We start from the raw sequence: 27,886 nt of genomic DNA on the forward strand, positions 1-27,886 counted from the left end.
CTGAGTAAGCATGTGGACTGCCCCTGTGTGTACTAAGCTCTTAGATCATGTCATGGGATTAATATGGATGTGTAGGTCTGCCAGTGTTCACAAAGCTAGAAATGCCAGTTTCTGAAATACCCGTTTAAATAAAAATTTACTATAAACTGTGATGGTTAGGGAATTTAAATTAGATTGCCTTAGTGTCCACTTTATGGAAAGATTTGTAAAAATCTGGGATCAGCTAATTCTTAATGAATTAGGCAGCATCTTTTAAAACTTCTAAGGGGAAATATTATTGCTTATTTGAAAAAATGTCATATAAGGTTTAATTTTTGTGATACTTTAGAAATGGAGAACTTAATTGCCCTTTAACGTAAAACAATCTCATTAAGTGATGATAGACTTTCAGGTTGATTTGTTCCTTTTTTTTTTTTTTTTTTTTTGTAATCTGAGTCAGGTTTAGTGAAAAACACACAAACCTGTTGGCATATTAATTTTCTCTTGTTGCTGTAACAAATTATCCCAAGTTAGTAGTTTAAAACAACTTTTCAAAAGTTTAAAAAGTTTAAAAAAAAATGATGTTAGGTCTCCCACTCAGGGCTTTGAGTATCTTTGGGAAGTGCACTGAGCTACCCCCAGTCTCAGCCCCAAACAGCACAAATTTATCTTACCATTTTGGAGTCTGGAAATCCAGTGTATCTAACTGACCTAAAGTCAGGGTAGCTAAGGGCACATCATTTTTGGACCTTCTAGGGGAACCCATTTCCTTGCACAGTGCAGTTTCTAGATTCATTCTTTGGCTTCTACCTGCCTTCTGTCTTCCAGGCCAGCAGTGGTCTGTACTCTGACAATGCACTCTTCTCCTTTCCTCTCTCCCGTCCCTCTAAGGTTTAGAATTACTTAGGAGACATATGTGGTGTGTCTTTGACAGTTTGTTCAGAGAAGGTTAGCTGAGGATGGAAGGTAGGCATCATCTCAAGAGCTGTGGTGCATCATAGAAGGACTTTACTGGAACATTTAAAAGTGTTTTCTGTGAAAGACTGAATTGGAAAGCATGAAGAATAGTGGAACCTGTTTTTGAAGGGAGAGCTGGCCGTGGCTTGTACTAAGGTGGTGGGGACTGAAGACGTAGAGGAAAAGACAGTTAGGAAAATGGTTAGCGGGGATGCAGTTGGGTGAATTCATACTTGTGTGATTATACAAATGGAACACATCACCTCCTCAGTTTTAGAAGTTACGAGTAACATTCTGCTTCTGTTCATTCTGCCAAATCATGTGGACTTGCTGGATAGACTTGTTTTCCTGTTGGCTTCCCTACCCTTGGATGTGGGATCTGCCTTTGGCTTTCCACTGTCTGAGCTACTCTCAGTCATTGCTTCAGTTATTCTGGTCACTTTGAATCTCTTGTTTCTAGTTTCTGCTTTTTGTCTTGAACATGGTTAACATTTTATTGTTACTCGTTGCTTGTTTTAGGCTCTACAATCTCATTAAATGATTATTGAGATAAATGCCACAAAAGGCCCCATAAATATTGCCACTCAATTAAAAGATAAAAAGAGCCCCTCAACTGCAGCTACTGTTTATTGCTGCTCAGTATTTTCCATGCATATTGTGACATAGCCTCTTTAGAAAGTGAGTTTCTAAGGTACCACGTGTCATAATAGCATGCTACAAGTAACTAAAAATGTCATGCCAGTGTAGCTGGGAAGGTGTGGGGACAGCTTACAGAAAGTTGAGACAGTCTCAAAATAGGTAAATGGGAATTTCAAACTCATCTTGATCTCTCCAGCTGTGGCCTGGTACAGAATCACAGAACTTGAGAGGACAGAAGGATCTACTTGTGTAGTTGCTACAGATGTGGTGATACAGTGACAAGAAACAACCTGTGTATCTCAGCAGATGTTATTCCATATTGAATTATTAGCAAAAATTCTTTTTTGTCCTACTAGTTTATTTTTGAATTGGCTTAAACTTACTAATATAGTTTATTTTGACCCTTTAAATATACTTATATTTTCACTTAATGATAATGAGTGCTATAATATATTAGCTATATTGTAATCTAAAGTTTAATTAATTTTGACTTTCTACTATGTTGCAGGAATACTGTTAAGTTCTGAAGATATTAATGGATAAATTTATCTTTATCCTCAATGAGTTCAGATTCTAGTACCATATAAACAGACGATCACAGTTTGGATTTAAAGGTCATGGACTATTACTAGTGTGCATGAGGGCTTCATATAGTGTATGTCTGTGTTAAGGGAGGAGAGAGAGGGAGGGGGAACAGAGAATGAGGGAGGGAGGGAGATAGAATATGAAAATGAAGTTTTATTTATTTTTTGTATATGAGTGTTCTAACTGCATGTTCACCTGCATGATAGAAGAGGGCATCAGATCCCAGTAAAGATGGCTATGAGCTTTCATGTGGTTGCTGGAAGAGCAGACAGTGCTCTTAACTGCTGAGCCATCTCTCCAGCCCGAGAATGAAGTTGTTTTAAAAAGGAAGTGACATTGGAATGAAAATTTGCAGAGTATGTGCAGAGTTGATCTGTTGGCTGAGGAAACCATAAAGGTGAGCATGTTAGCATAGGGAGAGCATGTACAGTAGTGTGTGGGTACCATCAATCATGAGGAGGAATAGCAGCCTAGCTAAGTATAGTGTAACGTAGAGATAGGGATGAATCTAGGGAAATGAACTGGGAAGGCAGCGAAAGCCTAATATCCCAAGCTGAACTTGCAGATACTTGCAAATCATGTTCTAAACAGAGTGAGACTGATACAGTAGTAAATATTTTATTAATATTTGTTTCAGTGTTCATATATACTTCTTGTATATACATAATGTTGAGCACAGTAGTTTTTGGAATATTTGTTTCATACATGCAGAGTTGATGTACTATTTAAACCTCCAGGCAAAAAGGCTGTATGACAAATAAGGACAAACTTAAAAGTAATTTATTAGCAAAAAGCACAGTGTCCATTTCTGTGTTCCCATTGGGTAGCTGTGGTCCCTATCATGGATGCATGGTTACTAAGACTGAGAAGACTTGGCTTCTCTAGACTGGATTAGGTAGGTACTAAAGACTTGTTCAAGAGGACACTGAAGCTGTAAGGCTGAATGTTTTCCACAAACTGGATAACTTTTAAGAGTTGTCAAAGTTGCTGTTCTATTCTGAGTGGGCAACAGCTCAGGCTGCCCTCTTTGTTTGTTGTAAAGCAAAGGGCAGGGCATGTTGCCTCCAAACTCTTCCATTTCTAGGGCATTTAGGTGGCATTACACTAGTTTTTTGTTGCTCTCTTGGTTAAGTCAGGCAGTCTATTCTTAGAACCCGTGAACTCAGTACCTTGCCTTGGGTTGCAAGGAGGCAGAGACTGAAAGGTGGTCTGTGGAGCTGCCGCCTCCTCCTCTTCCTCCTCCTGTTGTCTTTTTCCAGGCAAGGTTTCACTGTGTAGCCTTGGCTGTCCTGGAATCACTTTGTAGTCCAGGCTGGCCTTGATCTCACAGAGATCCGCCTGTCTCTGCCTCCCTAGTGCTGGGATTACAGGTTGCGTGCACCATTGCCTGATGTGCCTTCTTTTAAAATTTGATGCGATGAGAAATAGCCCAAGAACATTAGACCACAGAGCCGAATCTCACATTTTGATCTTAGCTTCAGTTAGTGTCTCATAACTTAGAAGCTATAGTTCACGCCGCATGGCGAGTTACTTGGATGCGTTTCTGAGCTCTGAAGTTGTTTGCATAAAGAACAAAGGGATCATCATCATCTTCTTCTTCTTCTTCTTCTTCTTCTTTTTCTTCTTCTTCTTCTTCTTCTTCTTCTTCTTCTTCTTCTTCTTCTTCTTCTTCTTCTTCTTCTTCTTCCTCCTCCTCCTCCTCCTCCTCCTCCTCCTCCTCCTCTTCCTCTTCTTCCTCCTCCTCCTTTTTCTTCTTTTCTTCCTCCTCCTTCTCCTTCCTCCTCCACCTCCTATTCCTCTTCCTCCTCCTCCTCCTTTCTTCCGGACAGGGTTTCTCTGTGTAGCCTTGGCTGTCCTAGACTTGCTTTGTAGACCAGGCTGGCCTCAAACTCACAGTGATCTGTCTGTCTCTGCCTCCTGAGTGCTGGGATTAAAGGCGTGCACCACCATACCTGGCAACAAAGAGATTTTCAATTTTCATTACATTTTTGGTGTGTGTGTGTGTGTGTGTGTGTGTGTGTGTGTGTGTGTGTGTGTGTATGTGTACATACACACGTGCACGCTCATGTGGTCAGAGAATAATTTTCAGAAGTCAGGTCTCTTCTACCATGTATGTCTCTGGTATCAAGCGTAGGTCGTTGGACTTAGCAGTAAGCACTTTACCTGTCAGGCTGATAACACTAGCCTTTTTCCTGTTTTCAGTCCTTGGAAAGCATGACATCTATTTGAATAAACATTTCCTGCCCTCAAAAGTTTCTTACTTTCTTAAATGCTCTTTATTTGGCACAGTGATTAGAGGTTATTAAAGTTTGCTACACACCTGAGGGGGACAGGAATCTTTGTATAAGACACAGCTTCAGTTTTGGTTTTGTTTTGGATTAATTTTAGATTTAAGTCTGAATTTATGCAGTGTTACTGTATACCTTTGGTACATCAGTACTCCTAAGGTTAATAGACTGCGTTGCCATAGTGCCATAGTTGACAGAGGTATGAACCAGGAATGTAAGCTGAATTTAGCCCTCACTCAGATTCACACCTCTTAAAAAATTTACCAGTGTTGTGGCCAACATCTGATGTCCAGATTCCATCCCAGCCCCTCATCTATTTGCTAGTTCTGCCTCCTTAGCTCATCTACTGCTTTTCCCCCTTCTTCCTCTTCTTTGTTCCTTTGTTTTTAGAATATTTTCCAGCATAAGTCCTTCTCATAATGAGATTGTGGTTATGCTTTTATGGCAAGAATGCCACAGAAATGATAATGTGCCCTTTGCATGCCCGTCAAGAAGTGCTTGGTTTTTGGCTTTGGTACTTTCTTCAGATGATGAAGTAATGCCCACCAGGCTTTTCAAATGCAGACTTATGTTTCTTTTTATTTTGTGCAGATACGTTGAGAAGGTGCAGACATTCATCTTTCCCAGAGTTAGGATTTACTGATTCTTCTTTTTCAAATGTATATTTTATTTGTTATAATTTTTTTGCATTGCATCCCGATTGTTATTCCCTTGCTCTTATCTTCTGTTCCCACCATCCCTCCCTCTACTCCCTCCTAGACCTCTGATAGGAGGCCCTCCTACCCCACTGACTGGTCACAGCCTATTAGGTCTCAGCAGGATAGCCTGCCTCCCCTTCCTCTGTGTACCTTGCCAAGGGCCAGTGGCCAAGAGTGCATGTCAGACTTACTGATTCTTTATTAACTGGAGTTTTGCTGTAATGACGAGCTGTTCCCCATTCCTGTCCGCCTCAGACGATTTGTGCCATGATGGACTGATAGGCACTCACCCTGCATTTCAGCAGCATTGCTCATTATTCAGATTGCTTTTGCCAACAATAGGGTGCCCGCATGCCAGCGCCCGCGTGCCAGCGCCGGCGTCTTCTGAAAGCTTCAGTACCGTGGGCACTCCTTGTCTCAGCACCAGAACACATTCTAGGTTTTCATCTTGTAGAGCCTTCACTTCTCTAAGGAAAAAAAATGTAGGAATGGATTTAGAAACCCACACTAGGGCCTAGGTGGGCTTGTTGCATGTCATTGATTTAAGTATCACATTAAAGTAGTTAGGAATTGTAGGTTTCGTTACCCAGTTGTTCGTAGTGGTGCCTTCGACTCCACCCACTGGCACGGGGTTCATTCTAGTCTTTGCCATTTCCTACTTTTTAATTCTTCTCAGAAGCTGAGAAACCTGGCTGTATATCACAACATGTGTGCACTGGGATTATAGTGTGTGCTATAATTGTATATATGTATCTATATGTGTGCATGCATGGATTATACTTTTCTTTGCAGCTTTGTTCTTAAGAGTATAGAACTGAAGTATACTTTCCAAGTTTCCTTGGCTTGTTTCTTTTAGTTCTCATTTCCCTTTGGTAGTTAAGCTGATTTGTCATAGTGTTAAGGTTCATTTGCTGCTGTTTTTCTTAAACTATTTTGTGTCACTTCATGTGTATATTCCTATTATTTTATGCCACCATATACTACATTATTTTGTAGATATATACTATTTATTCTGTTACTAATGAACATAATAATAAACATCAGGATCATTTCTAAAATTTTACAACTATAGATTGCTATAGCAACCATCCTAGTGCACATCTCTTCTTGTAATTTAGATAAACACTTTTGTCATGTCTATGCCTATGCTTGTTAAGATATTCTAAAATGTAGGCATATCAAAGTGCTAGTCATTATTGACAGTGTGATGATTGGCTTCTTTTGCCTTTGTCTACACTTTACTGCTGAATCTTAAGTCCCATAATTCTTATATTCTGAAGAATTGGTTTTTTTGTTTTTGTTTTTGTTTTTGTTTGTTTTTTAAAGACAGGGCTTCTCTGTATAACAGTACTGGCTGTCCTGGACTCACTTTGTAGACCAGGCCTCGAACTCACAGGGATCTGCCTGCCTCATGAGTGCTGGGATTAAAGGTGTGTACCACCATACTCGGCTCATTCTGAGGATTTTTATACAGTGTATTCTGATCACAGTTACTCTCCACTACTCTTCCTCTTAACTTCTCTTAGATCCAAGTTCCTTATCACTCCCAAATTGTCTCCTCTTTTTTCCCCCTTAAATAACTCACCATGTCTGATTTATGCTACCCATAAACTCTTGGATGTCAGCTAATCCATTGGGTCCTGTAACCAAGCATAGGCCACACCCTTAAAGAAAACAGTTCTTCCCTGTCCCAGAAGCTATTAATTGTTAAAAGCGCCTCAGTTAGGGGTGGGAGCTCATGAGTTCATTCTCAGCCCAGGCTAGAATACTGACTGGCTTGCTCTTATGCAGGCATTGTGTAGACATCACAGAGGCTGCGAGCTCATGAGTGCAGCGTCCCTGTCAGGTCAGGAGGCAGTGTCATGGGAGTCCTATCTCTCTCTGGCTTTAGTCGTCTCTGCCCTTCTTCTGCAGTGGCCCTGAGCCCTGCAGGGTGTGGTGTGGTACAGGTGGCTCATTGTAGCTGAGCACTGCAGACACTCGTTCTCTGCACTTTAGCCAGCTGTGAGTTTCTGTTTTGAGAACTGTCTATGTTATAAAGAAACTAATCTCAGGAGGTCTGAGAGTGGCACTGACCTATGGGTCTAGAGATGCATTTAGAGGGCGGTTTGATCCCATGATCATCTAGCAGAATAATGTTTATATCTAGGGCCTGTGAGCTCCTCTTTTTTTTTTTTTTTTCGAAACAGGGTCTCTCTGTGTAGCCTTGGCTGTCCTGGACTCGCTTTGTAGACCAGGCTGGCCTCGGACTCACAGCGATCCACCTGCTTCTGCCTCCTGAGTGCTGGGACTAAAGGCGTGTGGCATCATGCCTGGCAAGTTCTCTGAGCTCCTCTTGAGACCTTCTAATAGTGTCTTAGTTCGGAGTTTCTATTGCTCTGATACAATAACACCTTGACCAAAGCAACTTGGGGAGGAAAGGTTTATTTCATTAGAATTCCACCTCATGATAGGGTTCATGATAGTCGGGCAGGCCCTCAAGCGGGGTAGGAACCCAGAGGCAGGAAATGAAGCAGAAGCCACGGAGGGGTGATGCTCACTGACTTACTCAGGTTGTTTTCTTTAGTCAGCCCAGGACCAAGAGCAACAACAATAGCTTGTGTTGTTTTGGGAGTCTCTTAGACTCTTGACCAGCGAAGGCTTCTTATGCCTGGTACTGGGGTTTCATTAGCTATGGCTCTTGCAGGGAGTCTTAATCACTCCAAGGGGTGTACCTTCACCTAAACTACATAATGTATATACACATATGTACCTATATGTATTATACATACATTTAGGTAAATATAAAATAATGATTTCCCATGTCATTTTCTAACATGCCTGATCTTATTTGCCCCCCTCTTCATCACTTCTGTATTATCCTCCCTTTCCTCTCCTGAGTTAAAGATCTTTCCTTTTTTTCCCCCCCATTTCCCCCTTTGTATCACCTGCATCCTACTATTTCCTCTTCAGGAGCGGGCATCCAAAATTCAAAGTGTAGTGCAGATGGATTTTTAAAAATTGTTTTGAATAGTAGAACTGCTTTACTCTTACAGTACAAATGATGAATAAATCTAAGTTATTCTATTATGATACTTTCAAAATGAATGGCTATATGTGTATCCCGAGTGAGGGCGGTCATAGTGTTTTTGCTGCTTTTGTCCACAGGACATTCTGAATAATCTTGAATCATGTGACCTTGAGGATGATGACCTTATGCTGGATGTGGATTTGCCGGAGGATGCACCTCTTGAAAATGGTAAGTTAAGTTCCAGATGCACACATGTGAGGGAGTGGGTTGGAGCCTGTGTGATAATTGTAAGACAATCTCAGGGCAGCCTTTAGACTGAGAATCAGTTTTTACTGGTGTAAGATAGGTTTACTTGTAAGTTACATGATTAAAACCTGATTATGTGGGTCTTAAATATAATTCTGTATGATTCAGCAACATTGTATACCTTTACCTAAACAAGTAGTAGGGTCTCTGTGTGTGTGTGTGTGTGTGTGTGTGTGTGTGTGTGTGTGTGTTTAAATGCCCAATTTTTCCTCACTTTGCTTCATTTTGAATTAAAAAAATACATTTAGAGAAACACTTGTTTAGTAGCAGAATATAGGTATTAATTTGATAACCACTTTAAGATCAGTTCTGGGAAAGTAATCACCTTCTGAATCAACCATTCCACCCTTTGACTCCTGTGTTCGTCCCAGTAACCAACCAAGTAGGGCCATAGGTAATGCATGTGCAGAAGTGCCCTCGGCTCTTTGTCTCTGGTGGCACAGCATAGCCATGGTTTCTGTTTTGGGAACTAGTAAGGGAGCCAGAGACACCTTGGGAGTGGGGGTGAACTGGCAGCCTGGCTGCTCTGGGAAGAATGGCTCCAGAGATCTCAGGATTCCGTGTCAGGAAACATTTGTGTGGTATCTTAGGTTTCCCTAAGTGCAAAAGATGAATCCCTTTTTAAGGTGCTAGAACAGTGTGAGTATTTTTTGGAAGCTGAGTATATTTGCTCTGAGTGCACTTTCTTCTCACCACATCAGTCATACTGGCATTGGTTGGACTCCTTATTTTCTTTTTTAATTCCCTGAAAAGGTGCTCTGTTACAGTCTAAAGAATGAGCATGTGTTTATTTCCCTGATTCATGAATCTTGAATTACCTGGGATAGCATTGCCTATGAGACTGTAGATTACTGAGGGGTTTGTTATTTTAGGATCTGCAGTAGCTGGGGCTGGTTATTCTTATGATAAATACCAGAAAAAAATGAGGTAAGCAGAAACTCACATCTTACGGCTTAGGATCAGGACATTCATTTAACCATGTTCTGCTGATGAGAGTGTTATAACCTAGCCTGCCCCTCTGAAACACTCACAGCAAGAAGCTCTGTAGGCCATGACTGAGCTTGCATTTATAAATTCGTTAAAGTGAAGTGCTGAGGGCATTGTTCATTGCTGCCACAGGAGTAGAGGCTTAGACTTCCTGTGTGCTCTTGGCACTTGGGGTAGTACTTCTGCAATCATAATGGACTTCCAGTCCCAGGAAAGAAAAATGATGGCCAACGCCAGGAGGAGCAGAAAGCTGAATCGCCAGCCTTAGGTAGTACAGGAAGACGATAACGAGGGCCCAAGGGAGATGTAGCTGGAGCTACTGCTTTCCAGAGTTGTATGGAATGGGATTCCCCACAACACTAAAACAGATCAGTAGGTTACCAAAATCATAGTTGTGAAATCTGAGTTAGTGACCCGGGAGATCATAGTGCCACACACTACTCTGGAGCACAAAGAGAAAATGAAATGTAAACCGTTGAAAATGGCTGCGCACATAGCAGCAAGACTTAGTGGTGCAGGACATGCAGCATACTTGTTTTTCTTTTTCTTTCAAGACTGGTAGTGAGAGGTGAGGGTTTTCCCTCCTTGGGACAAGTCACAGCGTAGGTAGTGCTGACACTGACAAGTTACTACAACTTCTTGGAAATTTTATTCCCTTTCTGAGCTTGCATATGAAGCACAGGTCAAACCAGTCCAAGAATTCAGCCTAGTTAGCCTCATGTCAGAGAAATTGCAGCTATGTAAGGGCTTCATTGCGTACTCAGAGGAAGGCAGGAACTCCAGTCACATTCCACATAAAGCACAGATGATTCTCTCGAAGAAAATGAACAAATATTGGCTAGTTTGAACTGAAAGAACACCAAAGAAAGCAGTGTGAGCCTAAAATTAGTTCTTTCTGTAGTCATCCAAAATAAAGTAGTATTTATGTTTACTACATCATGAAGGTGGAAGATACTTTTTAGATCTTTTTGGCTGGTGATAATGTTGGAATGACTGTGGGTTAGGGATCTTTTACCATTGTTGACTGTTGACTGTTGCTTATCAGCTTCTTTCTATTTGAGGATGTTGTACAAGTTGGAGAAGAAGTTGCATTGGTTCTCTGAGCCCTCAGGTGTTTCAACTTAAACTAGTTCTGCCAGTATTATTGGCATCTGTGCCCCAAAGAAGACAGGTGTGTCAGGGAGTCCTTCCATTTGGATTTGGTCTGGTTAGGGTTACCATGACCTCATTAAGAACATGCGTTCCTTTACTTAAAAAAACATTACTGTATATGAGTTGGGCATTGTTTGTATACAGCGTGTATGTGGAGGTGTCCTTTCCTGTGTGTGTGAACACAGAGATTAACAATGCATGTATTCGTCTATTGTTCGCCACCTTCGTGTTTGAGACAGAGTCTCTTGTCTGAATTTGATGTTCCCGTTTTGCCTGGACCAGCTGGTCATTGAACCCAGGACCTTCTAGTCTCCACCCACCTTGTGCTGGGGGCACAAGGCACCTATGACCAAGTCCTCTTCGTATGTGACTATGAGGGTTCTGAAGTCTGGGCCTCTTGTTTGCAGAGTAACAATTTTTCCTATTGAGCCATCACTCTAGTTTCTTGAAGGAGACGGTCATGAAGAAAGTGCTTATCTGATCACTGCATCTGTGTACAAGTCTTTTTCTCTGAGTGTAGCATATGTGCTAGCTGGGGGGAAGAATGTCGGTTGTCTTAATTGTTGAACAGTTACACTCTAGGATTTGGGGACATCCATTCCTGAGTGTTCTGTTGATTATTGGATGAGTAAGTAACAGTAATGAAGTTTAGGATGATGTTAGAGTTTATATTAATAGAACATTTGATCACTTGCATGTAAAACATTTGCATACTTTTAGCTGTTAGTGCTATAAGATTTGTAAAGAAGACTGAGGAAGGGTGATGTTAGGTGATATGGAAGGCCAGAACACAGGTGAAAGAACATGAGTCAAGGGCTGGAGAGATGGCTCAGTGATTAAGAACACTGCTTGCTCTTCCAAAGGTCCTGAGTTCAATTCCTAGCAACTACACGGTGGCTCACAACCATCTATAATGTGATCTGATGCCCTCTTTTGGCCTGCAGGTGTACATACAGTCAGAACACTGTATATGTAATAATAAATTTAAAAAAAAAAACACGAGAAAGAAGATAAGTAAAGTGTTTCTAATTTTAACTCTGTCATTGTGTTTGTGTGTGTGGTTGGATAAGTGCACAAAAAAGTAATTCATAGTGAAAGGGAAAAATCTCCACGTTACGCTCCATGCCTTCTGAATGGCTGTTCTAACTGTATAGAAGTTCATCAAGGTGCATAGAGTTTGGGCTGGACAAGTGTGTGTTTGAGTGACTGTGATGTTTTCTGTTAGGGAGTTCATTACAATAAGGTAATAGTTTAACAAAAATAAAACAAACGTTTGCAGTGTGCCTTTGTTTTTCAAAACGCTTTTGTAGAAATTTAAAGTAAAATAGGCAGTGAAGTGCTCTACTTCCCCCAAGAACACTTATTAATTATCCAGTTTTCTTTCTCTCTCCCTGTGTCTCTGGGGTAGTTGTTCTTCTGCCTTTGTAAAATAAAGGTGTTTTAGAGATCCCAACATCCATCTTCTATGTGACTGAGGTAGAACATCTGTCTTCTGTGGAGAATGTTATTTTATTCTGAGCTTCGTGTGTGTGTGTGTGTGTGTGTGTGTGTGTGTGTGTGTGTGTGCGCGCGCTTGGTTTTTCATTTTTATCCCAGATCTTCAAGCTTTGGTTGCTCTCGCTCTCATGCTCGCTGTCGTTACTCCCCTCAACCCCCACCCCCTCTCTTGTTCTCTGTCTCTTCATAGAGTATGAGGAGGGTCAGGTAGTATTTGTTTTAGAATCTTGTGAATGCTTTCTGATGGTGTTCATCTGTCCCTGGTGCCTGCAGCGAATTTATCTGTCACCCCACCCCCACCTTTTCATTGCATGCCTAAACCAGAGCTCAGTTTGTGTTTGTAGGAAAGACTTAATCAGAAAAAAAATTCCCATGCCCTCTTTCTTCCGCACTTCATTCTAGGTTTTTGTTTATTTGATTTTGTTCTTTCAGATAGGGTCTAACTGTGTAGCCTTGGTTGGCTTATCACTATGTGTAGACCAGGCTGATCTTGAAGTCACGGAGATTTACCTGCCTCTTCCTCCTGAGTACTGGGATTAAAGGTATGTACTACCGTGCCTGGCTCCTACCATAGGTTCCTAAACCACTGTTACATTCTTTACATTGTTTTGCATCTTTGTTTTTGCATGTAGTATCTTTTAATTATGAACTGGTTGATGCAGATCTGTTAGCACTAGACTGTGATTCTTAAGAGCTACCCCAGATTTCCCTTGGGGTTTTTCTGATGCCATTTAGTCCTTTCAAAGTATTTAGCTGTGCTTCTAAGCAGAGAAGAAGGCCAGACTATACTGTTTTCCCTGTCCTGCTTAGCTTTATCAGGTACTGTACTTAAGAGGCCTTTGTCTAGTTTAAAAGCAATGGCAGAGGGAAGTCAAAGAGGCATGGAACTGTAGGCAGCAGATCAGGAAACACGTGGGTTTGAGTTGTGATTTGGAAGAAAGGATTGTGCTTAGTGAGAGATTGTCTTAATTTTGCATGCTGTTCTTTTTTTAACCTTGACCTGAATTAATAGACCAAAGAATTTCATAAGGAAACAGTTTTGCAATCTGAATTTCTTTTGGAAGGCTAAGGGATGTTTGTGATTGGTTCTTTCCGTTGTAGGATGCCTTCTTCTGTTGTAGGGTGTTTCTTAATATTTCTGGTATGTCAAAAGCGCAGCTGTGTTGCCTTTTCCTCTTGTTTAGGAAATTCTAAAGGCCAGCCTCCATCACCCACAAACACACCTGGCACTTGACACATCAGAGGATAATCTGCAGATTAGGGGGTTGTCTTAGTGAGCACCATCTCTACACTGTCAATCGATCTAGCATCTGCAGGTTAGGGGTTGTCTTAGTGAGCACCATCTCTACACTGTCAATCATTCTAGCATCTGCAGGTTAGGGGGTTGTCTTAGTGAGTACCATCTCTACACTGTCAATCATTCTAGCATCTGCAGGTTAGGGGTTGTCTTAGTGAGCACCATCTCTACACTGTCAATCATTCTAGCATCTGCAGGTTAGGGGTTGTCTTAGTGAGCACCATCTCTACACTGTCAATCGCTCTAGCATCTGCAGGTTAGGGGGTTGTCTTAGTGAGCACCATCTCTACACTGTCAATGATTCTACCCGTTCTGCTCAGCCTTTGGGCTTTGTTGAAAAGCTGTTTTTCTAACCACTTCCTGACTCCCACGCAAAGTTCTATTGCTGACTAAATTATACTTGTCTTATGTTCAAACCCATAAGGTCACATTTTTGCTACACTTTGTATTCAGATATGTGAGGCTTATCTTATTCCTTGCTTCTAGTTCCTTGTATTTTTTCTAGAAAATTATCTTTTTGTACCAGTACTGTGTTAGGTAATTCAGTTCATGATTTTTTCACTTACATGATTTTTTCTTTTTTTAAAATTAAATTGCAGTTGAAAACTTTCTTGATAGTGTAAAACCTCCTGTAAAGTACATTCTTCTCACGCTTTATGGGTCATAGTGTCATCCTGTCTCTGAGCCAATTACTTATACAATTACTACCCGTGTCATCTTTATCTCTGTTAGGACTTGAAAGTTGTAATGTAAGAGAAAAGCCTAGGATACATTGGGTATCATGTTTTGTTCCTTTATCAAACCAGGAAAAATGACACCCAGCATGACATAGCCACACTCATATCACATATCTTGTTAGCTACGTTAGATCCTTTTCCTTCTCCATGGCCTAAAGCCCTGATTACTTGTCTCTTACAGTGCTGGAACTAAAACAAGCTGCCTTCTGCCCTTTGAACTAGAGACCATCTTCAGAAGGCAGGAAGCTGCTCTTCAGAACAGCATTCCGGTGGTGGTTAGAGTCATCACATGGTCTGGCTTTGTGTCAGCATCTTAGCTTTAGTATTTTTGAGTTGAGGTAGCTTTTGTTGTGCCTTTACCTTTACTTGGAGGTTTACCACAGGCACCGTCAACCTTACAGCATCACACAGTCAGTGGGGTTTACTTTCCCCATGAAGTCTTACTATGCTGTTGTCTGTTAGACCCTAGAATCAGGTTTTTATTGATCTCTGTCTTGTTATTTTATTATTTTCACTTTCTTTTCTATTTTTTATCTTTTAGTCTGTCAAGGACTACCTTAATCTTCCCGAGGAAACCACCACTAATGTTTTACTATCACCATCTTAGCTAGTTTATAGAGTTCTTACAGATGTGCTTGATGCATGGATGCCTGAGGGGTTATAGGAACAGCACTCCCAGGAGAGTCAAGATCGTCCTGAGAAGTTATGTCTAAATTTGAACTTGAATCTTTTGTAGCCACGGCAGATGTTTGTCTGTCCTGCTAACCCTCCATTGGGATTGAGTTCAGGTTTCAGTAGAGATCCTTCAGTTGCAGTCTGTTCACTAAAGTGACTTGTGTGATGTATTGCGCTCATATTCAGCTGGCTTGCCTGCTTTGTGTGCTGCTTGTTACTCGTTGTGCTGTGCTGATCTTTACTCTAAGGCTGTAGCAGGTCATTCTGATAACAACATCAATCCCTTTGGTCCTGGAAATTTGTGAAATACTCTGGGACTCAGTGCACCTGGCGAGAGCTTGCTGGGGACAGCACCCAAGGAACTCTACTGAAATAAGCTTTAAAAGTTAAGGTTTATTTTTGAATTTTCCCTTTGCCACCTCATTTCTACTGCTATTTTCAACAAAGTCTTCATTATGCTTTTATAATCCTTAGGTTTTCTATAACTGAACTTAAATTCTGTTTGATTTTAACAATAAAATAATAAAAATTATTGGAGGTCATTTCATGTGTTAAGACTTTCGTTTAAAAGCTGGATCTACAATGAAAGAAAACTATCTATCAGTCCTCAGTGATTTCTCATGAATGCACACAGAGCTTCCGTGTTCTTACAACGGTGCTTAAGCTGTTTGCTTTTGTTTTTTCTGCATCATCCTTTTATGAATGGGAAGCCTTTTAATATTCTGTGAAGATGAGACAATCTGAGAATTCAAAACCAAGCTCCTGGTTAATGATAACAGGCACTTAAAATAAGTCAGTTTTTAAAAAAATCACAATTACACTTACATGGAAGTTTTTAATCACAAGAAATTGTGAACTTTTTCATTTAGTTCTTGGGCTGGAGAAGCCCTTCCTGTTCCATGGCTTGGGTTAGTGTTTAGAAGTATTTTTAGTAACAGTCCTAACTCAGTAGCTATGTAAGCACTGAGCGAAGATGGAGTCACAGGGCAGGCTGGGCTTGCTTCCCACAGGGAGGGCTGGGAGTGGAGCAGGAAGGAAGGCCTGTCTCAGCGGCGCCTTGTGTGCAACTATGTCTGAGTAGGCAGCCGGCAGCACAATGTCTCCCTTGTACCAAGTAGCTTTCTCAGAAGGTGCTCAGAGATGTGAGAGCAGTGCATTTGGGTGAGTGAAGAAGCCTGTGTGCTTCAGGGATTCTTGTCGAGTTTTCGTGGTGTTTGGCTTCCAGGAGTGGACTGTTTGTTGTTACAAAGCACTGGCTTTGTTTTCGGTAGCATTTCAGACTTTCTGAACCAGCTCTGTCGCAGCAGATGGGAGTAGCTTACTGTTTAAAAGTGTGAGCTTTATTTAAAAACATGAAGGTCTATGATGTTTTGAGGCTGAGAAACTTAATTGAGGCACTCATTTTTAAGCGTGGGTTCTGTGCTGTTATTAAGACCTACACTTGCCTATTCTGATTGTTTGTATTTGAAATACGTAATTTTGATTTCAGGGAAGTTTTTCCTTGTTTTAAAACAGTCCAACCGCTAAAGTGGCTGGAACAGAAGTGTTAGAGTTTACTTCAGCTTCGATATATAAAGCCCAGTTTTCACTGTAAGAACTGGTTTCTTTTGGAAAACTTGTTGTTGGTTAGCATGCATGGCTGATACTTTTAGAATTAAAAAAAAAAAAAACCTCTCAGCAGCATTTAATTATCAGGCCATTAAGTAGTTAACTTTTTATAGCGTGTGCACATATTTATAGTCTGTTGCTTTTTAATCTGCCCAGTGGAGTGTGACAATATGAACCGCTTTGACCGATCAGACAGAAATGCACGACAGTCGCAGGACGGATTTTGGAAAAGACCACCCCAGAGGTGGAGTGGACAGGACCATTACCACCTTAGCCATCCCGACCACTACCACCACCACGGGAAAAGTGACTTGAGCAGGTGAGTCTCTTCTAACTGTGCCTTCACCTCTGTCCTCTGCCTAACCTCACTAACAGCTCTGTCTCCAAGCCAGTGTTGCTGGTTTTCAAGGTGCCAAAACCAGTTCAGGTTACATGTGATGCACAGTTGTTATAATAACTAATTTTTTCTTATCAGAAATCTTTTTCAGGAGCTTTAGCACAGATTTACAAATTGCATCTACAATAAGGACTTTTAAGTTGTGATATGACTTTTCGGGATACTCATTTGGAAATGTTGACTTTGTTACTTTATAATTTTTAAAAATAATATTGTACAAAGTAACTGTTATTGGTCTAATTTGGCTTATAAGCTAAAAGTGTAAAATTCCACAAATACTGCTAAAAGATGTATATGACGCTAGCAGTATGTTCCGTCCTGAAGTACAGGATCGTGTGAAGTTGATCAGACCGTGTAGCAGAATGGGCTCAGTGCCCTTCACACCTGGGACTGGAGCTGCTCCCGCGCTAGACTAGCTTTGCGATTAAGTTTGTGTAACCCTTTGCACACTTCAGCCTTCGGCCTGCCATTTGTGAGCAGGGTTAAAAACAGTTCTGTAAGTGTATATGGGCCAGGATAAAGATGTGTGTGCTGTACCTGATTTGTGGCTAACATTAGCATGTTTTGTTTTGTTTTTCTAACTTAATTAAAAAAATCTTATTCACAAGGGATTTATGTTTATCCTTTAGCATATTATTGTGTGAATAATAAACTGAGATGAAGAATGGAAGAAATACATTTGGTCCTCTGTGCCCCTTAAAGCAAGAAGCAGAATTGTTGCTAAGGGTGCTTGTAGCCAAAGCAAAGATCACAGCTTGACATGTTGTTACCAGATACACAGTGCATAAGATGGAGCATTTGTTTCTCCTGGATTATTCACTGTACAGGGCAAATACAGGGGGAGCGCTCATGTGTGAATGTTAACAAGAGTCCCAAGCATTCTCCTAACTCCTCTTCTTATGTTCTTCTGACTAAACTGAACAGATTCTAGTCTAATAAAATACTCTTCAGTGGAGTAGAAGAAATGGGGCCCAATTGAGACTTTCTGTTTGAGGAAAGAAATGGAAGGATGTAAGTGAGGTGGGATGGAAGAATGCATGGGGCACTTGTGGGCAGATGGCTTTGATGGAGATGGTGTAGAGTCGATCCTGTCAGGAGAGCCTGGCAGAAAGACCGTGGTCATTACCATTGACGGTGGCTGTGCTTCTCTAGTCTCAGATACGTGTTTATAATAAGTGAAATTCAGACCTAGGGGATGGGAATAGGGTGAAAGAGGGAGGGAGGGAGGAACGGGAGGAGACAAGCAGAGGGATAAAATTGAGATGTAATCTGAATAAATTAATAAAAAAGATAAAAATAATAAAAATCAATGAAATTAAGGCAAGGTTTAACAGCATTTCAATATCAGTCACTTTTGCTTCACTGTTAACCACAACACCTAACAGAAGCAGCTAACAGAGAGGACAGGTTTGTTCCGACTCAGTTTCAGAGCTTGACTCTGTTGTGGCAGGGGAGGCATGATGAAACAGCTCGTGGTGTTAGTAATGTGTGGCAGGGGTTCCTCATACCACTGCAGGTCAGGGAGCAGAGCGCGAGGCGGAACTGACTGCCAGGTGTAACCTTCAAAAGCTCAGCCTCAGTGCCTCATTTCTACCAACCCCTCCCATACACTCTTCAGCCTCCCAGAACATCATCACCATACGGGTCAAACGCCCAAAAATGAATCTTTGGGACACATGTCATATTCAAACCATAGCAAATGCTTTCTTTAAAAGTTTGTCCATTCACTTAAAAAATACTCATTGGTAGACTATATATTGTACAGTGCTCTAAGGTCTTAAGCTGGTATCAATTTGGAGGTAGTATAAGAGGTGAAAGTTGGTAATGATGACAGAAGAATTCTGCATTGGTACAGCTTAATAGAAGATATCTTTACACCCAGCTGGGGAAAGACTGTTGTGTCTGTGCCATTTCATACACATATGAATAGTATTTGGAGTCTGTGGAGAAGGAAGCGTGTGGTACTTCCAATGTAGTGTCCCTGCTGTGCTAATGGGTGTCTAATAAAGGGGCAGAAAAGGGTATCCATGAAGGTGCAGCAGCTGTTTTTGTTTGTGTGTTTTACCTAGGCTACTACAGAATAAATGATGTTGCTTTTGAGTCAGTCCTACATATCTGACTGGAGACTGCAGAGAATTAGTGTAGTATCTGAAGGAGGGTAGTGAACATCCAGCCTGGTGCACGGGCAGGTGTAGAAGGTCAGCTGGTAGCTTGGGATTTTTAGAGAACCTGGGATCTTCAGGTTTACCATAGCTGGATTCCTTGTTGATTTGGAACACATGCATACACACACACACACACACACACACACACACACACACACGTATATATATTCTGTATATATACATATATACATATATCACTCAGATTATTAGAAATGGGATGAGTAACATGGAGATATTTGTTTCTGTCCTTAGAAGTGGTCCAGCTGAGGCTGAGTGTAATCATCTACCAGAAAAGTTAGAAAAAACACCCCCCAAAAGTCCAGCACCATAAACTGCAACTCCCTATATATCAACAGGTGTGGAAGAGAGCTCTTTGGTTAGATAAATGTAAGAGTGAACAGATTAAGTTATTTGTTTAAATGGTGGCTGTATTATACCTGTTTGTTTCTATAAATTGTAATTTTGCAGAAGTTAAAGATAACATAGACCATTTCTCCAAAACGTGATCACTAATCCTTCCTCAGAGTTTATATACTTGAAAGCACTTGTAATTAAGAATTGTCTGTTCCTAGAGGTTTTGGTGAGGGGGAGAGATTTGCTAATTTGACTCACTTAGTGTTGAGTTTTCTAAGGAGTGGCTGAGCTCACTGATAATGCTGAGGCTTATAGGTTGACTGGTTCATTTTACCTTTGAGCTTTAAGTGTACAAAAACTCCTCTTTCTATTCGCTAACTTGGTGAGCACTGGTTCCCTTTCTCTTGGTGCTTCACCACCATTGACATCATAGTTCATTATAGCATTGTGCCTAACCAGTCAATTAGGCCTGCTGGGACGCTGCTGGCTCAGAACTACTGCTCTGGATGTTCTCTGATGTTCTCATTGCAATACTGATGTTTTCTTTTACCCCAGCTTAATGGTCCACTCCTGTTTACTGCCCATTAGTTCCCTTTCCCCAAAGCCTTTGTGCCATATAGAGTTCTCTCTACCCTAACGCAGTTACAGCCTTATCCTCCTTGTGGTTGTTCTAGTAATTACAGCTGAAATCTAGCTCTCAACTAGATGCATTGCTTTTCCAGTAGCATTTTTATAGGGAAAATTCTTATTTTCTAGGACTCCTAGTATTTTACTGTTTGGAGGTAGCGTGTGTCTTTGTTCTCACGCTTTGCTGTCACTTCTGAGTGAAGTCTTTTTAAGTCACTGTTTTGGGTCCTGGGTCATTTAGCTGCATCCGCTTCTCTTTATTGATCCCGCTGTGTGGACTTTATAAAAATTGTGGCCCCTTGGCTCACTGTCCTCCTTTATTGTAAGTTTTGAATCAGCCATGAATAACTTCATTGTTATGCAAATTATTCTTCTAAACTTTTTCCTCAGCTCTTTGTTTTTTATATATACTTTATGTCATCTGAGAACAAATAGTTTTAATTTTTCTTTTTCAATCTGTATCATTTTCTTTCTTTCAAAATTGCTATGGCTACATCTTTTGGCATGGTGTTGAACAGAAGTAACAAGAGCCAACAGTTAGGTCTTGTTTCTGATATTTGAGGTAAAACATCCATCTATTACTCTCAAGAGTGGGATTATGTGTTTTGTTGCTTTTTTTTTTCTTTTCTCCTCTCAAACTTCCTTTATTAATTAGAAGACATTCCTTCTGTTCAGGCTTTGTTGAGTATTTTTCTCATGGTGCTATGCTGTGTTTTATCTAATGTTTTTCCAGTATCCATTGAGATGCCTTTCCCTTCCTGGCCCTGTTACTACAGTACATCACATTGACTTTTAGATATTTAACCAGCCATTATTTCTCGAACAATTCAGTTGCTTACATTATGTAATTTTTACATTTCTATTTGCTATGGATTTTTATGTATCTACTCTTAAATACTAATTTAGTTTTGTTGAAGTGGATTTAGTTTTGGTTATAGGACCATTTACAGTGAATTGGGAAGCTTCCCTTCACTAATAGTTATGGGAAGAATTTGTGAAAGAATGTTACTGATTTTTAATCAGACCTGGACTTTTTGTGGCAAATTTTTTATTACTAATTTAATATCTATAGATATTCTATAAATGCCTATTAGGTCTTAGTGTACATTGTTGCCCAAATCCTTTGGTTCCTTGTTGATCTGCTGGTTTGATATGTTTGTCACTGAAGACAAACTTACAGAGGTGCTGTAGCTGACCTTTGCTACTTTGTGGGTTCTTCTTTTCCCTGCTCTTTATACCCCTTCCTCCCTATACCCCCTTTACCCCCTAACATGAGATAGGAGAGAAACAAGGATAGAGAGGAGAGAGGAAATAGGAAAATTCCTGAATCTAATTTTTATTTCCTTCTGTTTCTTCTTTGTGGCTACTAAAACACCACAACTAACCCCCCTAAATGACCAACAGACATTGACCTCCTATCTGGGGCTTTAGCATTTATATACCCTCTGAAAAGTTCCAACTATCACACAATCACAGAAACTATCTGCAGCTGGCAAAAACAAAAAACAAAAACAAAAACAAAAACAAAACAAAACCCCATTCTTCTCCTAGAGCATGATGCAAATCATAGTCAGCTGCTGTGGACATTCTGAAGCAGCCCCCTATCCCTACACCTGGGATTATAATGCAAGTACATTTTTATACTTCTGTGTTTTTCAAGATAACAACAACAAAAACAACACAAAATTCCAGAATTCTCACTCCAAGGTGCTGTATTATCCTGTGTCACTGTAACTTTTGGGAAGGAAGGGCAGCTAGCAACAGATTGTCCTGGTTTTATTCTCTTGAAGTGCCTTCTATTTTAAATGCCTCTTTATTTTAAAGGATGGCTTTGCTAGATGCTTTGATGATAGCCTTTCTTTCTAGATTTGTCCCCTGGCTTTCTGATGAGAACTCAACTCTTATTTAACATTTCTTCCACATCATGAGTCATCTTTTTTGCCATTTAAAAAACTATTTACTTTGATTATAGCTTCTCACAGTTAGATTATGGTATGTCTAGGTTGGCCTTTCCTTTAGCTGAGTATACCTGGAATTTGTTGAGCTTCTTGGATATGAGGGTTAATATTTTATTAAGTTTTAGAAATTTCTGATCATCACTTCAGTTTATTTCTGCCCCTCACTTTCTCCATCCTCTTCCTATTGTCTGTCTGTCATATTAAGAATTAAGTGCACATCATTCTTTGCTTGTCACAAAGAGTTTGAAAGAGAAATACTCAGATCAGATCTCCCCCTCTCCAGGGTTTGTTGTTGCTGTGGCTTGTTGCCACTTGGCCTTCCTGCCCTCAGTGAATGGGAGCGCCTGGTGGGCCGTGCTTTGGACATTAACCTTTCGGTATGTAGTGGTGTCTTGTTTTAATCCACAATTTTCTAATGACGTGATACTGAACATTTTTTCAGATGCTTATTCCATCTGTGTCTCTTCTTTGTGGAAGTGTCCAGAACTTTGCCAATCTTTAAATTGAATTATTCCCATTTTGCTGAATTTTAGTTGCTCTTTGTATATTTGAGATACTAGTCCTGAATTGGATACATGTATAGGAAATATTTTCTCCTACACTGGCTTTTCTGATTTCCTAAATGTTATTTTTTATTTTAAAATTTGAAGATGACTTTAGAAACAAAGTTTCAGTATACAATTTATCTTTCTTGGGATACATATGTGTGTGTGTGCGTGCGCACACTATATCTAAAAACACATTTGCAAACCTAAGATCCTCTAGGTGTTCTTTCCTGCTTCTTAGGAATTTTATAGTTGTGTATTTTACTTTGGGGTCTATTATTAATTTTGGATTAAAGTTCGTGAACTTTGAGGTCATTTCTTTTCTTTTGCATGTAGATGTTTTGTTGCTTGGTTCCATTTTTTCAAAAGGCCATCCAATATTGAATTGCCTTTGCTGGTTTTTAAAAGAGGAGGTGACTGCATTTATGAATCCATTTCTAGACTCTTGCTTTCCTTTCATATTTTTGTGTGTGGTTCAGCAATTCCATAGTATCTTGATTGTTATAGCTTGATAGGAAGTCCCAGAGTGGGTAAGCGTCAGTTTTGGTTATTTTTCTTACTCATTGATTCACTTCAGTGGTATCCATAAGATAACACCATAGAGTATTGATTAGGATTGTGCGAAATCTAGCATTAAAAAAAATCATTACCATAAAACATGCATAAAGCTTTTAATTGTTAGAAAAACACTAAAGATTAATTTTAAAATCAAAATTATGACTTAGAAAATAAAGAAAAATAACCCACGCATGTGCTCTTAGAGACACACCTGTACCTACCAGTATAAAGTACAAAGGTGTACATCCTCATAATCAAGTTATTACAAAAGTGGAGAAGACTAAGAAACTAAGTTAAAAATAGGATGGATAATTTGGGAAGCTCCTTTTAAAACTATAATAAACAATCTTTAGTGATGTGGTTGTTTTGTTAGGCTGGTGGGTTAGATGGCAAGTGCTGCTTCTAATCCAATTTGAATTTCTAGGAAAATACAGTACTAAATGAGTTTTTTTTCTCTAACTTCTCTAAATCCTGTTTTTTTTTAAACTCTTGGTTTTATTGGATGTACTTATAGAACAGTATTAAATTGTTATATATATAGAGAGAACATATAAGATACTATATAAGAAATATTAAATTGTTCTATATAGAACATATAAGAAACGATGTCACTTGCCCTGTGTTGTATAGCTAATAAATAATAGCTGAGACTTCAAATTCAAGATCTGTAGTAGTAATTTAAAAAAGCAGAGTCTTAAGTAGTACTGGTGGTGGTGGACATTTATTTCTCCTCCTGTGCTTCTGTAACTCATCATTGCCCGCATCACTGTTAGTTGAATTCTTTTTTTTTCCTTATTTATTTTTTTTATTAACTTATTCTTGTTACATCTCAATGGTTATCCCATCCCTTATATCCTCCCATTCTGCCCTCCCTCCCATTTTCCCCTTAGTCCCCTCCCCTATGACTGTGACTGAGGGGGATTACCTCCCCCTGTATAGTTGAATTCTTATCTGCCACCCTGTGACTGCCCGTGGGCTCCGTGACTGACACGGTTATCATGTGTTGTGGTCAGGGCCCGAGCCTCTGGTCTTCTGTCTTGCTGTTGTTGTCTGGTTCTACTCTTAGAAGTCTAGGGCTGCTGGCTTGTACGCTGCTGTAGCATTACACTTGTTGAGTGACAGTGGGTGTTATGTGTAGAGCTTCCTTCTTCCTTGGGTCTGTTCTTACTCTTTATTCTGTTGCCCCTGGATGTGAGCTTCACTCTTGGAAAGTGATATTGCCCCTCTCTGTTTCCAGGATTCCCTGTCATGTGTAAACGTATCATCTCACAACCCAGAAACCCATGCCTGTCACTGTCTTCCTCTTCTGCAGTCTCTCTTTAATTTTTCCACCACATATTTCCTTTTTCTTCCTTCTATGTTGGCTGCCTCCCAGCCTTCCCGTTATATCTATGTTTCCCTACCAGTCTCCAGATGTTTCCCTGGTAAGGTTTTATGTTATTTTGAAGCTATAGTCAGATGGTTTAGCAACAAAATACAGTTAGAAAGCCAACCTGTTGATGGCCGTATCTTTACCGCATCTTTGACATTTCTGTTCAAAAGGTAGTTGGAAATGATTCATAGTATGGTAGTAATTTAGTTTTATTTAATATTTACTATATATCATTTAATATTCTAAACTCCTTAACATATTACTTGATTTATATACTTTGCCAGACTAGGGAAGCAATTACTGTTAATATTCTCATTAATTTGTAGGCAAGAAAAATGAATTGTATGGAAACTGTCATTTTTCCTGTGTTGTATAGCAAATAATAGCTGAGACTCCCAATTCAAGATCTTTATAAGTAATTTAAAAATGAAGAAAATATGACTGTTTTAAAAGGGCTATATATTTTAGTTAGTAGTTTTAGTGGCCATTGTCAACTAGAATTTGAATCCAAATCAGAGGCCAGGGCAGGCCTTTTCTACATGACAGATCTTAGTTAATATATTCAGTTAGTGATGAATGCTCTTTTCTTGGAAGTCTTGAAACTTTCTTGAAAGTTCTGTGCATTTGTCTCTCATTTCTGTGAACTCAGTTGAAGCTCAGTTGATTGTCATGCTGTAGAAAGCTGAGTATTTTCCCTGCCAAGTCCCTTTTTTATTCATTTATGCAGCAAATAAGTGACGTTCAGTATGTTTTTTAACTAGGATATTTTTTAGAATATCTTTAATCTATCCTTTGACAATTTCATATGTGTATACAGTATATCTTGGTCATACGTACCCTGGTTCTCCCCTCCTCTCTGCTTCTTCTAGATCCCCTAACATTCCTCTCAATTTCCTTTCCTTTCCTTTCTTTTTCTTTTCTTCATTTTCCTTTCCTCTCTTCTCTTTTCCTCCTTACCCCTTCCCTCCCTCCTTCAGTTTTTCCGTCTTCATTCTTTCTTTTTTATCCTCCTTCTCCTCCTCTTTTTAAAATAACCGCTGAGTCCAGCAGGTGCTGCTTGCAGGAGTGTGAAGCATTCCACTAGAATGTGGGCAACTTACCATCAGCCAAACCACCAAAGAAAGGCTTTATCTCCACCACAGCCATCAGTTGCAAAGAGCTTCTGGAGCCCATGAGCCCCTACCCAGTCCACACTAGAGGACTGACTTGTTTGATTCGGTGCAGGTAGCCATAGCGCCTATGAATTTGTGAGTGTGAATGCCATCCCATGTCTACAAGACAGCATTTCACAATCCTCTTCTCCCTCTTCCAGCTATTGCATTCCTCTGTCCTACTCTTCTGCAGTGTTTCTGAGCCTTTTCAGTGTTGATGTTTATGTCCCATGTAGGGCTGAGCACGTGGCAATCACTTATTCTCAGCATGTAGACCAGTTGTGAGTCTCTGCATTGCCTGCTACTCACTGCAGTAAGAAGCCTCTCTGACCAAGGCTGAGAGCAACATTAATTTATTGTTATTAGCAGAGATTTAGAAGGTAGTTTGACAGTATGTCCGTTTAGCAAAACATCCTAATAGGTTCCATTCGATGACCGCTACAACCATGGGCCCTTGACCAGATTTCTTGTACTAGGCATGACTTCTCTCCTGTGGAACAGGCTTTGATTCCAATTAGAAGGCAGTTAGCTACCCCATAACTGTCATGATACTATTAGTGGGCACCTCATTCCGACAGGTCAGTATGTTAGCCTGCATGATCCGCTATGTGATAAGTCCATTGATTAGTTACCCATCTAGCTAGCTGGGGGAACATTTCCAGGTCGCTTCCAGCTTGTTTTTCTTGTCCTACAACCACGGTGTTGTGTGTTCAGCAGTAGGGTCTTGACATCTAGTTACAGTGTGGAAACGAGAACAATGCCTGTATTGTGTTGGGAGCTTCTGGGGCCTCCCTAACTCACCAGGAAGCATCTTAGACCTGTCACTGAGGTTCTTGTGTAGTAACTCACTATTTAAGGAAGCATTATATACACAGACAAGGCTGCTCCATTTAAATACACACACGCACGCACACATACATACACACACACACACACACGCGCGCACACACACACACACGCACACATACACACACACGCACACACACGCGCGCACACATACACACACGCGCGCACATACACTTACAAAGCAGTGGGCTTCATTAAGGATTTTTCATGCTCTTTGTTTTGGTTAGTCCTCCCTACCCATTTACTTCTGTTCTCTCAACCCTCCTCATACCCCCGTTGCCTCTGTGTGTGTGTGTGTGTGTGTGTGTGTGTGTGTGTGTGTGTATGCATGCATGCATGCATGCATGCATGTATGTGAACTATGTGTGCATCTGGTAACTGCTGAGGGTGGAAGGTGCCGTTGGATCCCTGGGAACTGGGGTTATAGATTGTGAGAACGTGTGGGTGCTGGGAAGCGAACCTCTGCAAGAACAAAAAGTGCTCTTATCCACTGAGCCAGCTCTCCAGCTCCATAAAGAGTACTTTGTTTTTCATGTCACAGCTATAAAGTTTTAGAATCTTAGAGATGAAAGTTTTAAAACAACAAACTGAGAGTTAAAATCCATTCTCCTTATTTACTCAGTACCAAAGCAGTAATAACAATAAACCCCTATGCACATCAAAGGAATGAAAATACAGTCTTTCTTCATGAAGCATACAATTTGCCAGGCATGAAAAAACATACCCAGTGTATTGTGCACTGTAAGAGGATGCAGTACTGGGCTCTGTAAAAATGCCTGTAGCAGCACATGGTTGCACCTTAGGGGATTAAGGACGGTTCCCCAGAAGGGAGTGTCAGCTAACTACAGATGAAGAGGAGTTGCTGAGGTACATGAGTAGAGGGACTGCAGGATGAGTGCAGGACTAGCAGGAACCACTGAAAGAAGAAGGTGCCGTTGGAAATGAGGGACACTTTGTACTGTGCTTTGGGGACTGTGGATAGTTAGCTGTTGATCAAGAAGTTTCTGTGAAGGCAACAGTTTGGGGAAGCAGCTTGAAGAGCTAGATTCTATCTCTGGCATCCTAAACCACTTTGAATATTCTCCTTTTACTTTCAGCCATTACTCTTTTTTCTTTTTTCCCTTTTATTTTACACTAACTCTATGTTACAGTCTGTCCTAAGTCCTTTGCTACCATAAAAAAAAATTCCGAAGTATATCAGCCTATTTCCTCAGAAGACACAGCTATTTTCATACCTACTACTCACTTGTTGAGTTATTCTGTATTTTTGTCTTAACTCTTGTTATTTTTTCACTAGTAGATATTTTTTCATCAGAATATAGCCATAGGCGGGTAATTTCATACTAGTTTACTGATGTTTGAAATCTTAAAATTTAAATTTTAGAATTCAAAATTGATAAGAAAATTAGAGCAGAATTATGGGAATATATAAGATCTTATTAATAAATAAATGGTATGAAATTCATGAAGATTTTTTGCTTTGGTTAGGAGAGCATTA

General features: G+C 40.2%; 1 protein-coding gene across 6 annotated transcripts in view; it reads left to right on the forward strand.

Annotated features, from left to right (window-relative positions):
• The window catches only part of CCSER2 (coiled-coil serine rich protein 2), a 108,992-nt gene that overhangs the window by 36,126 nt on the left and 44,980 nt on the right, over positions 1-27,886 (forward strand). For 3 of the 6 annotated variants that reach the window (XM_084796801.1, XM_084796802.1, XM_084796800.1), the window contains exons 4-5: positions 8,294-8,384; positions 16,572-16,734. In XM_084796801.1, coding sequence (XP_084652927.1) covers positions 8,294-8,384; positions 16,572-16,734 — 254 coding nt within the window. Of the gene's footprint in view, positions 1-1,661; positions 1,735-7,131; positions 7,151-8,293; positions 8,385-15,776; positions 15,969-16,571; positions 16,735-27,886 lie in introns of those variants that run through there. The other 3 variants (XM_084796803.1, XM_084796804.1, XM_084796805.1) reach the window with 3 other exon arrangements.

Source organism: Acomys minous (assembly GCF_964271855.1).
Source record: "Acomys minous genome assembly, chromosome: 9".
NCBI classification, from domain to species: domain Eukaryota; kingdom Metazoa; phylum Chordata; class Mammalia; order Rodentia; family Muridae; genus Acomys; species Acomys minous.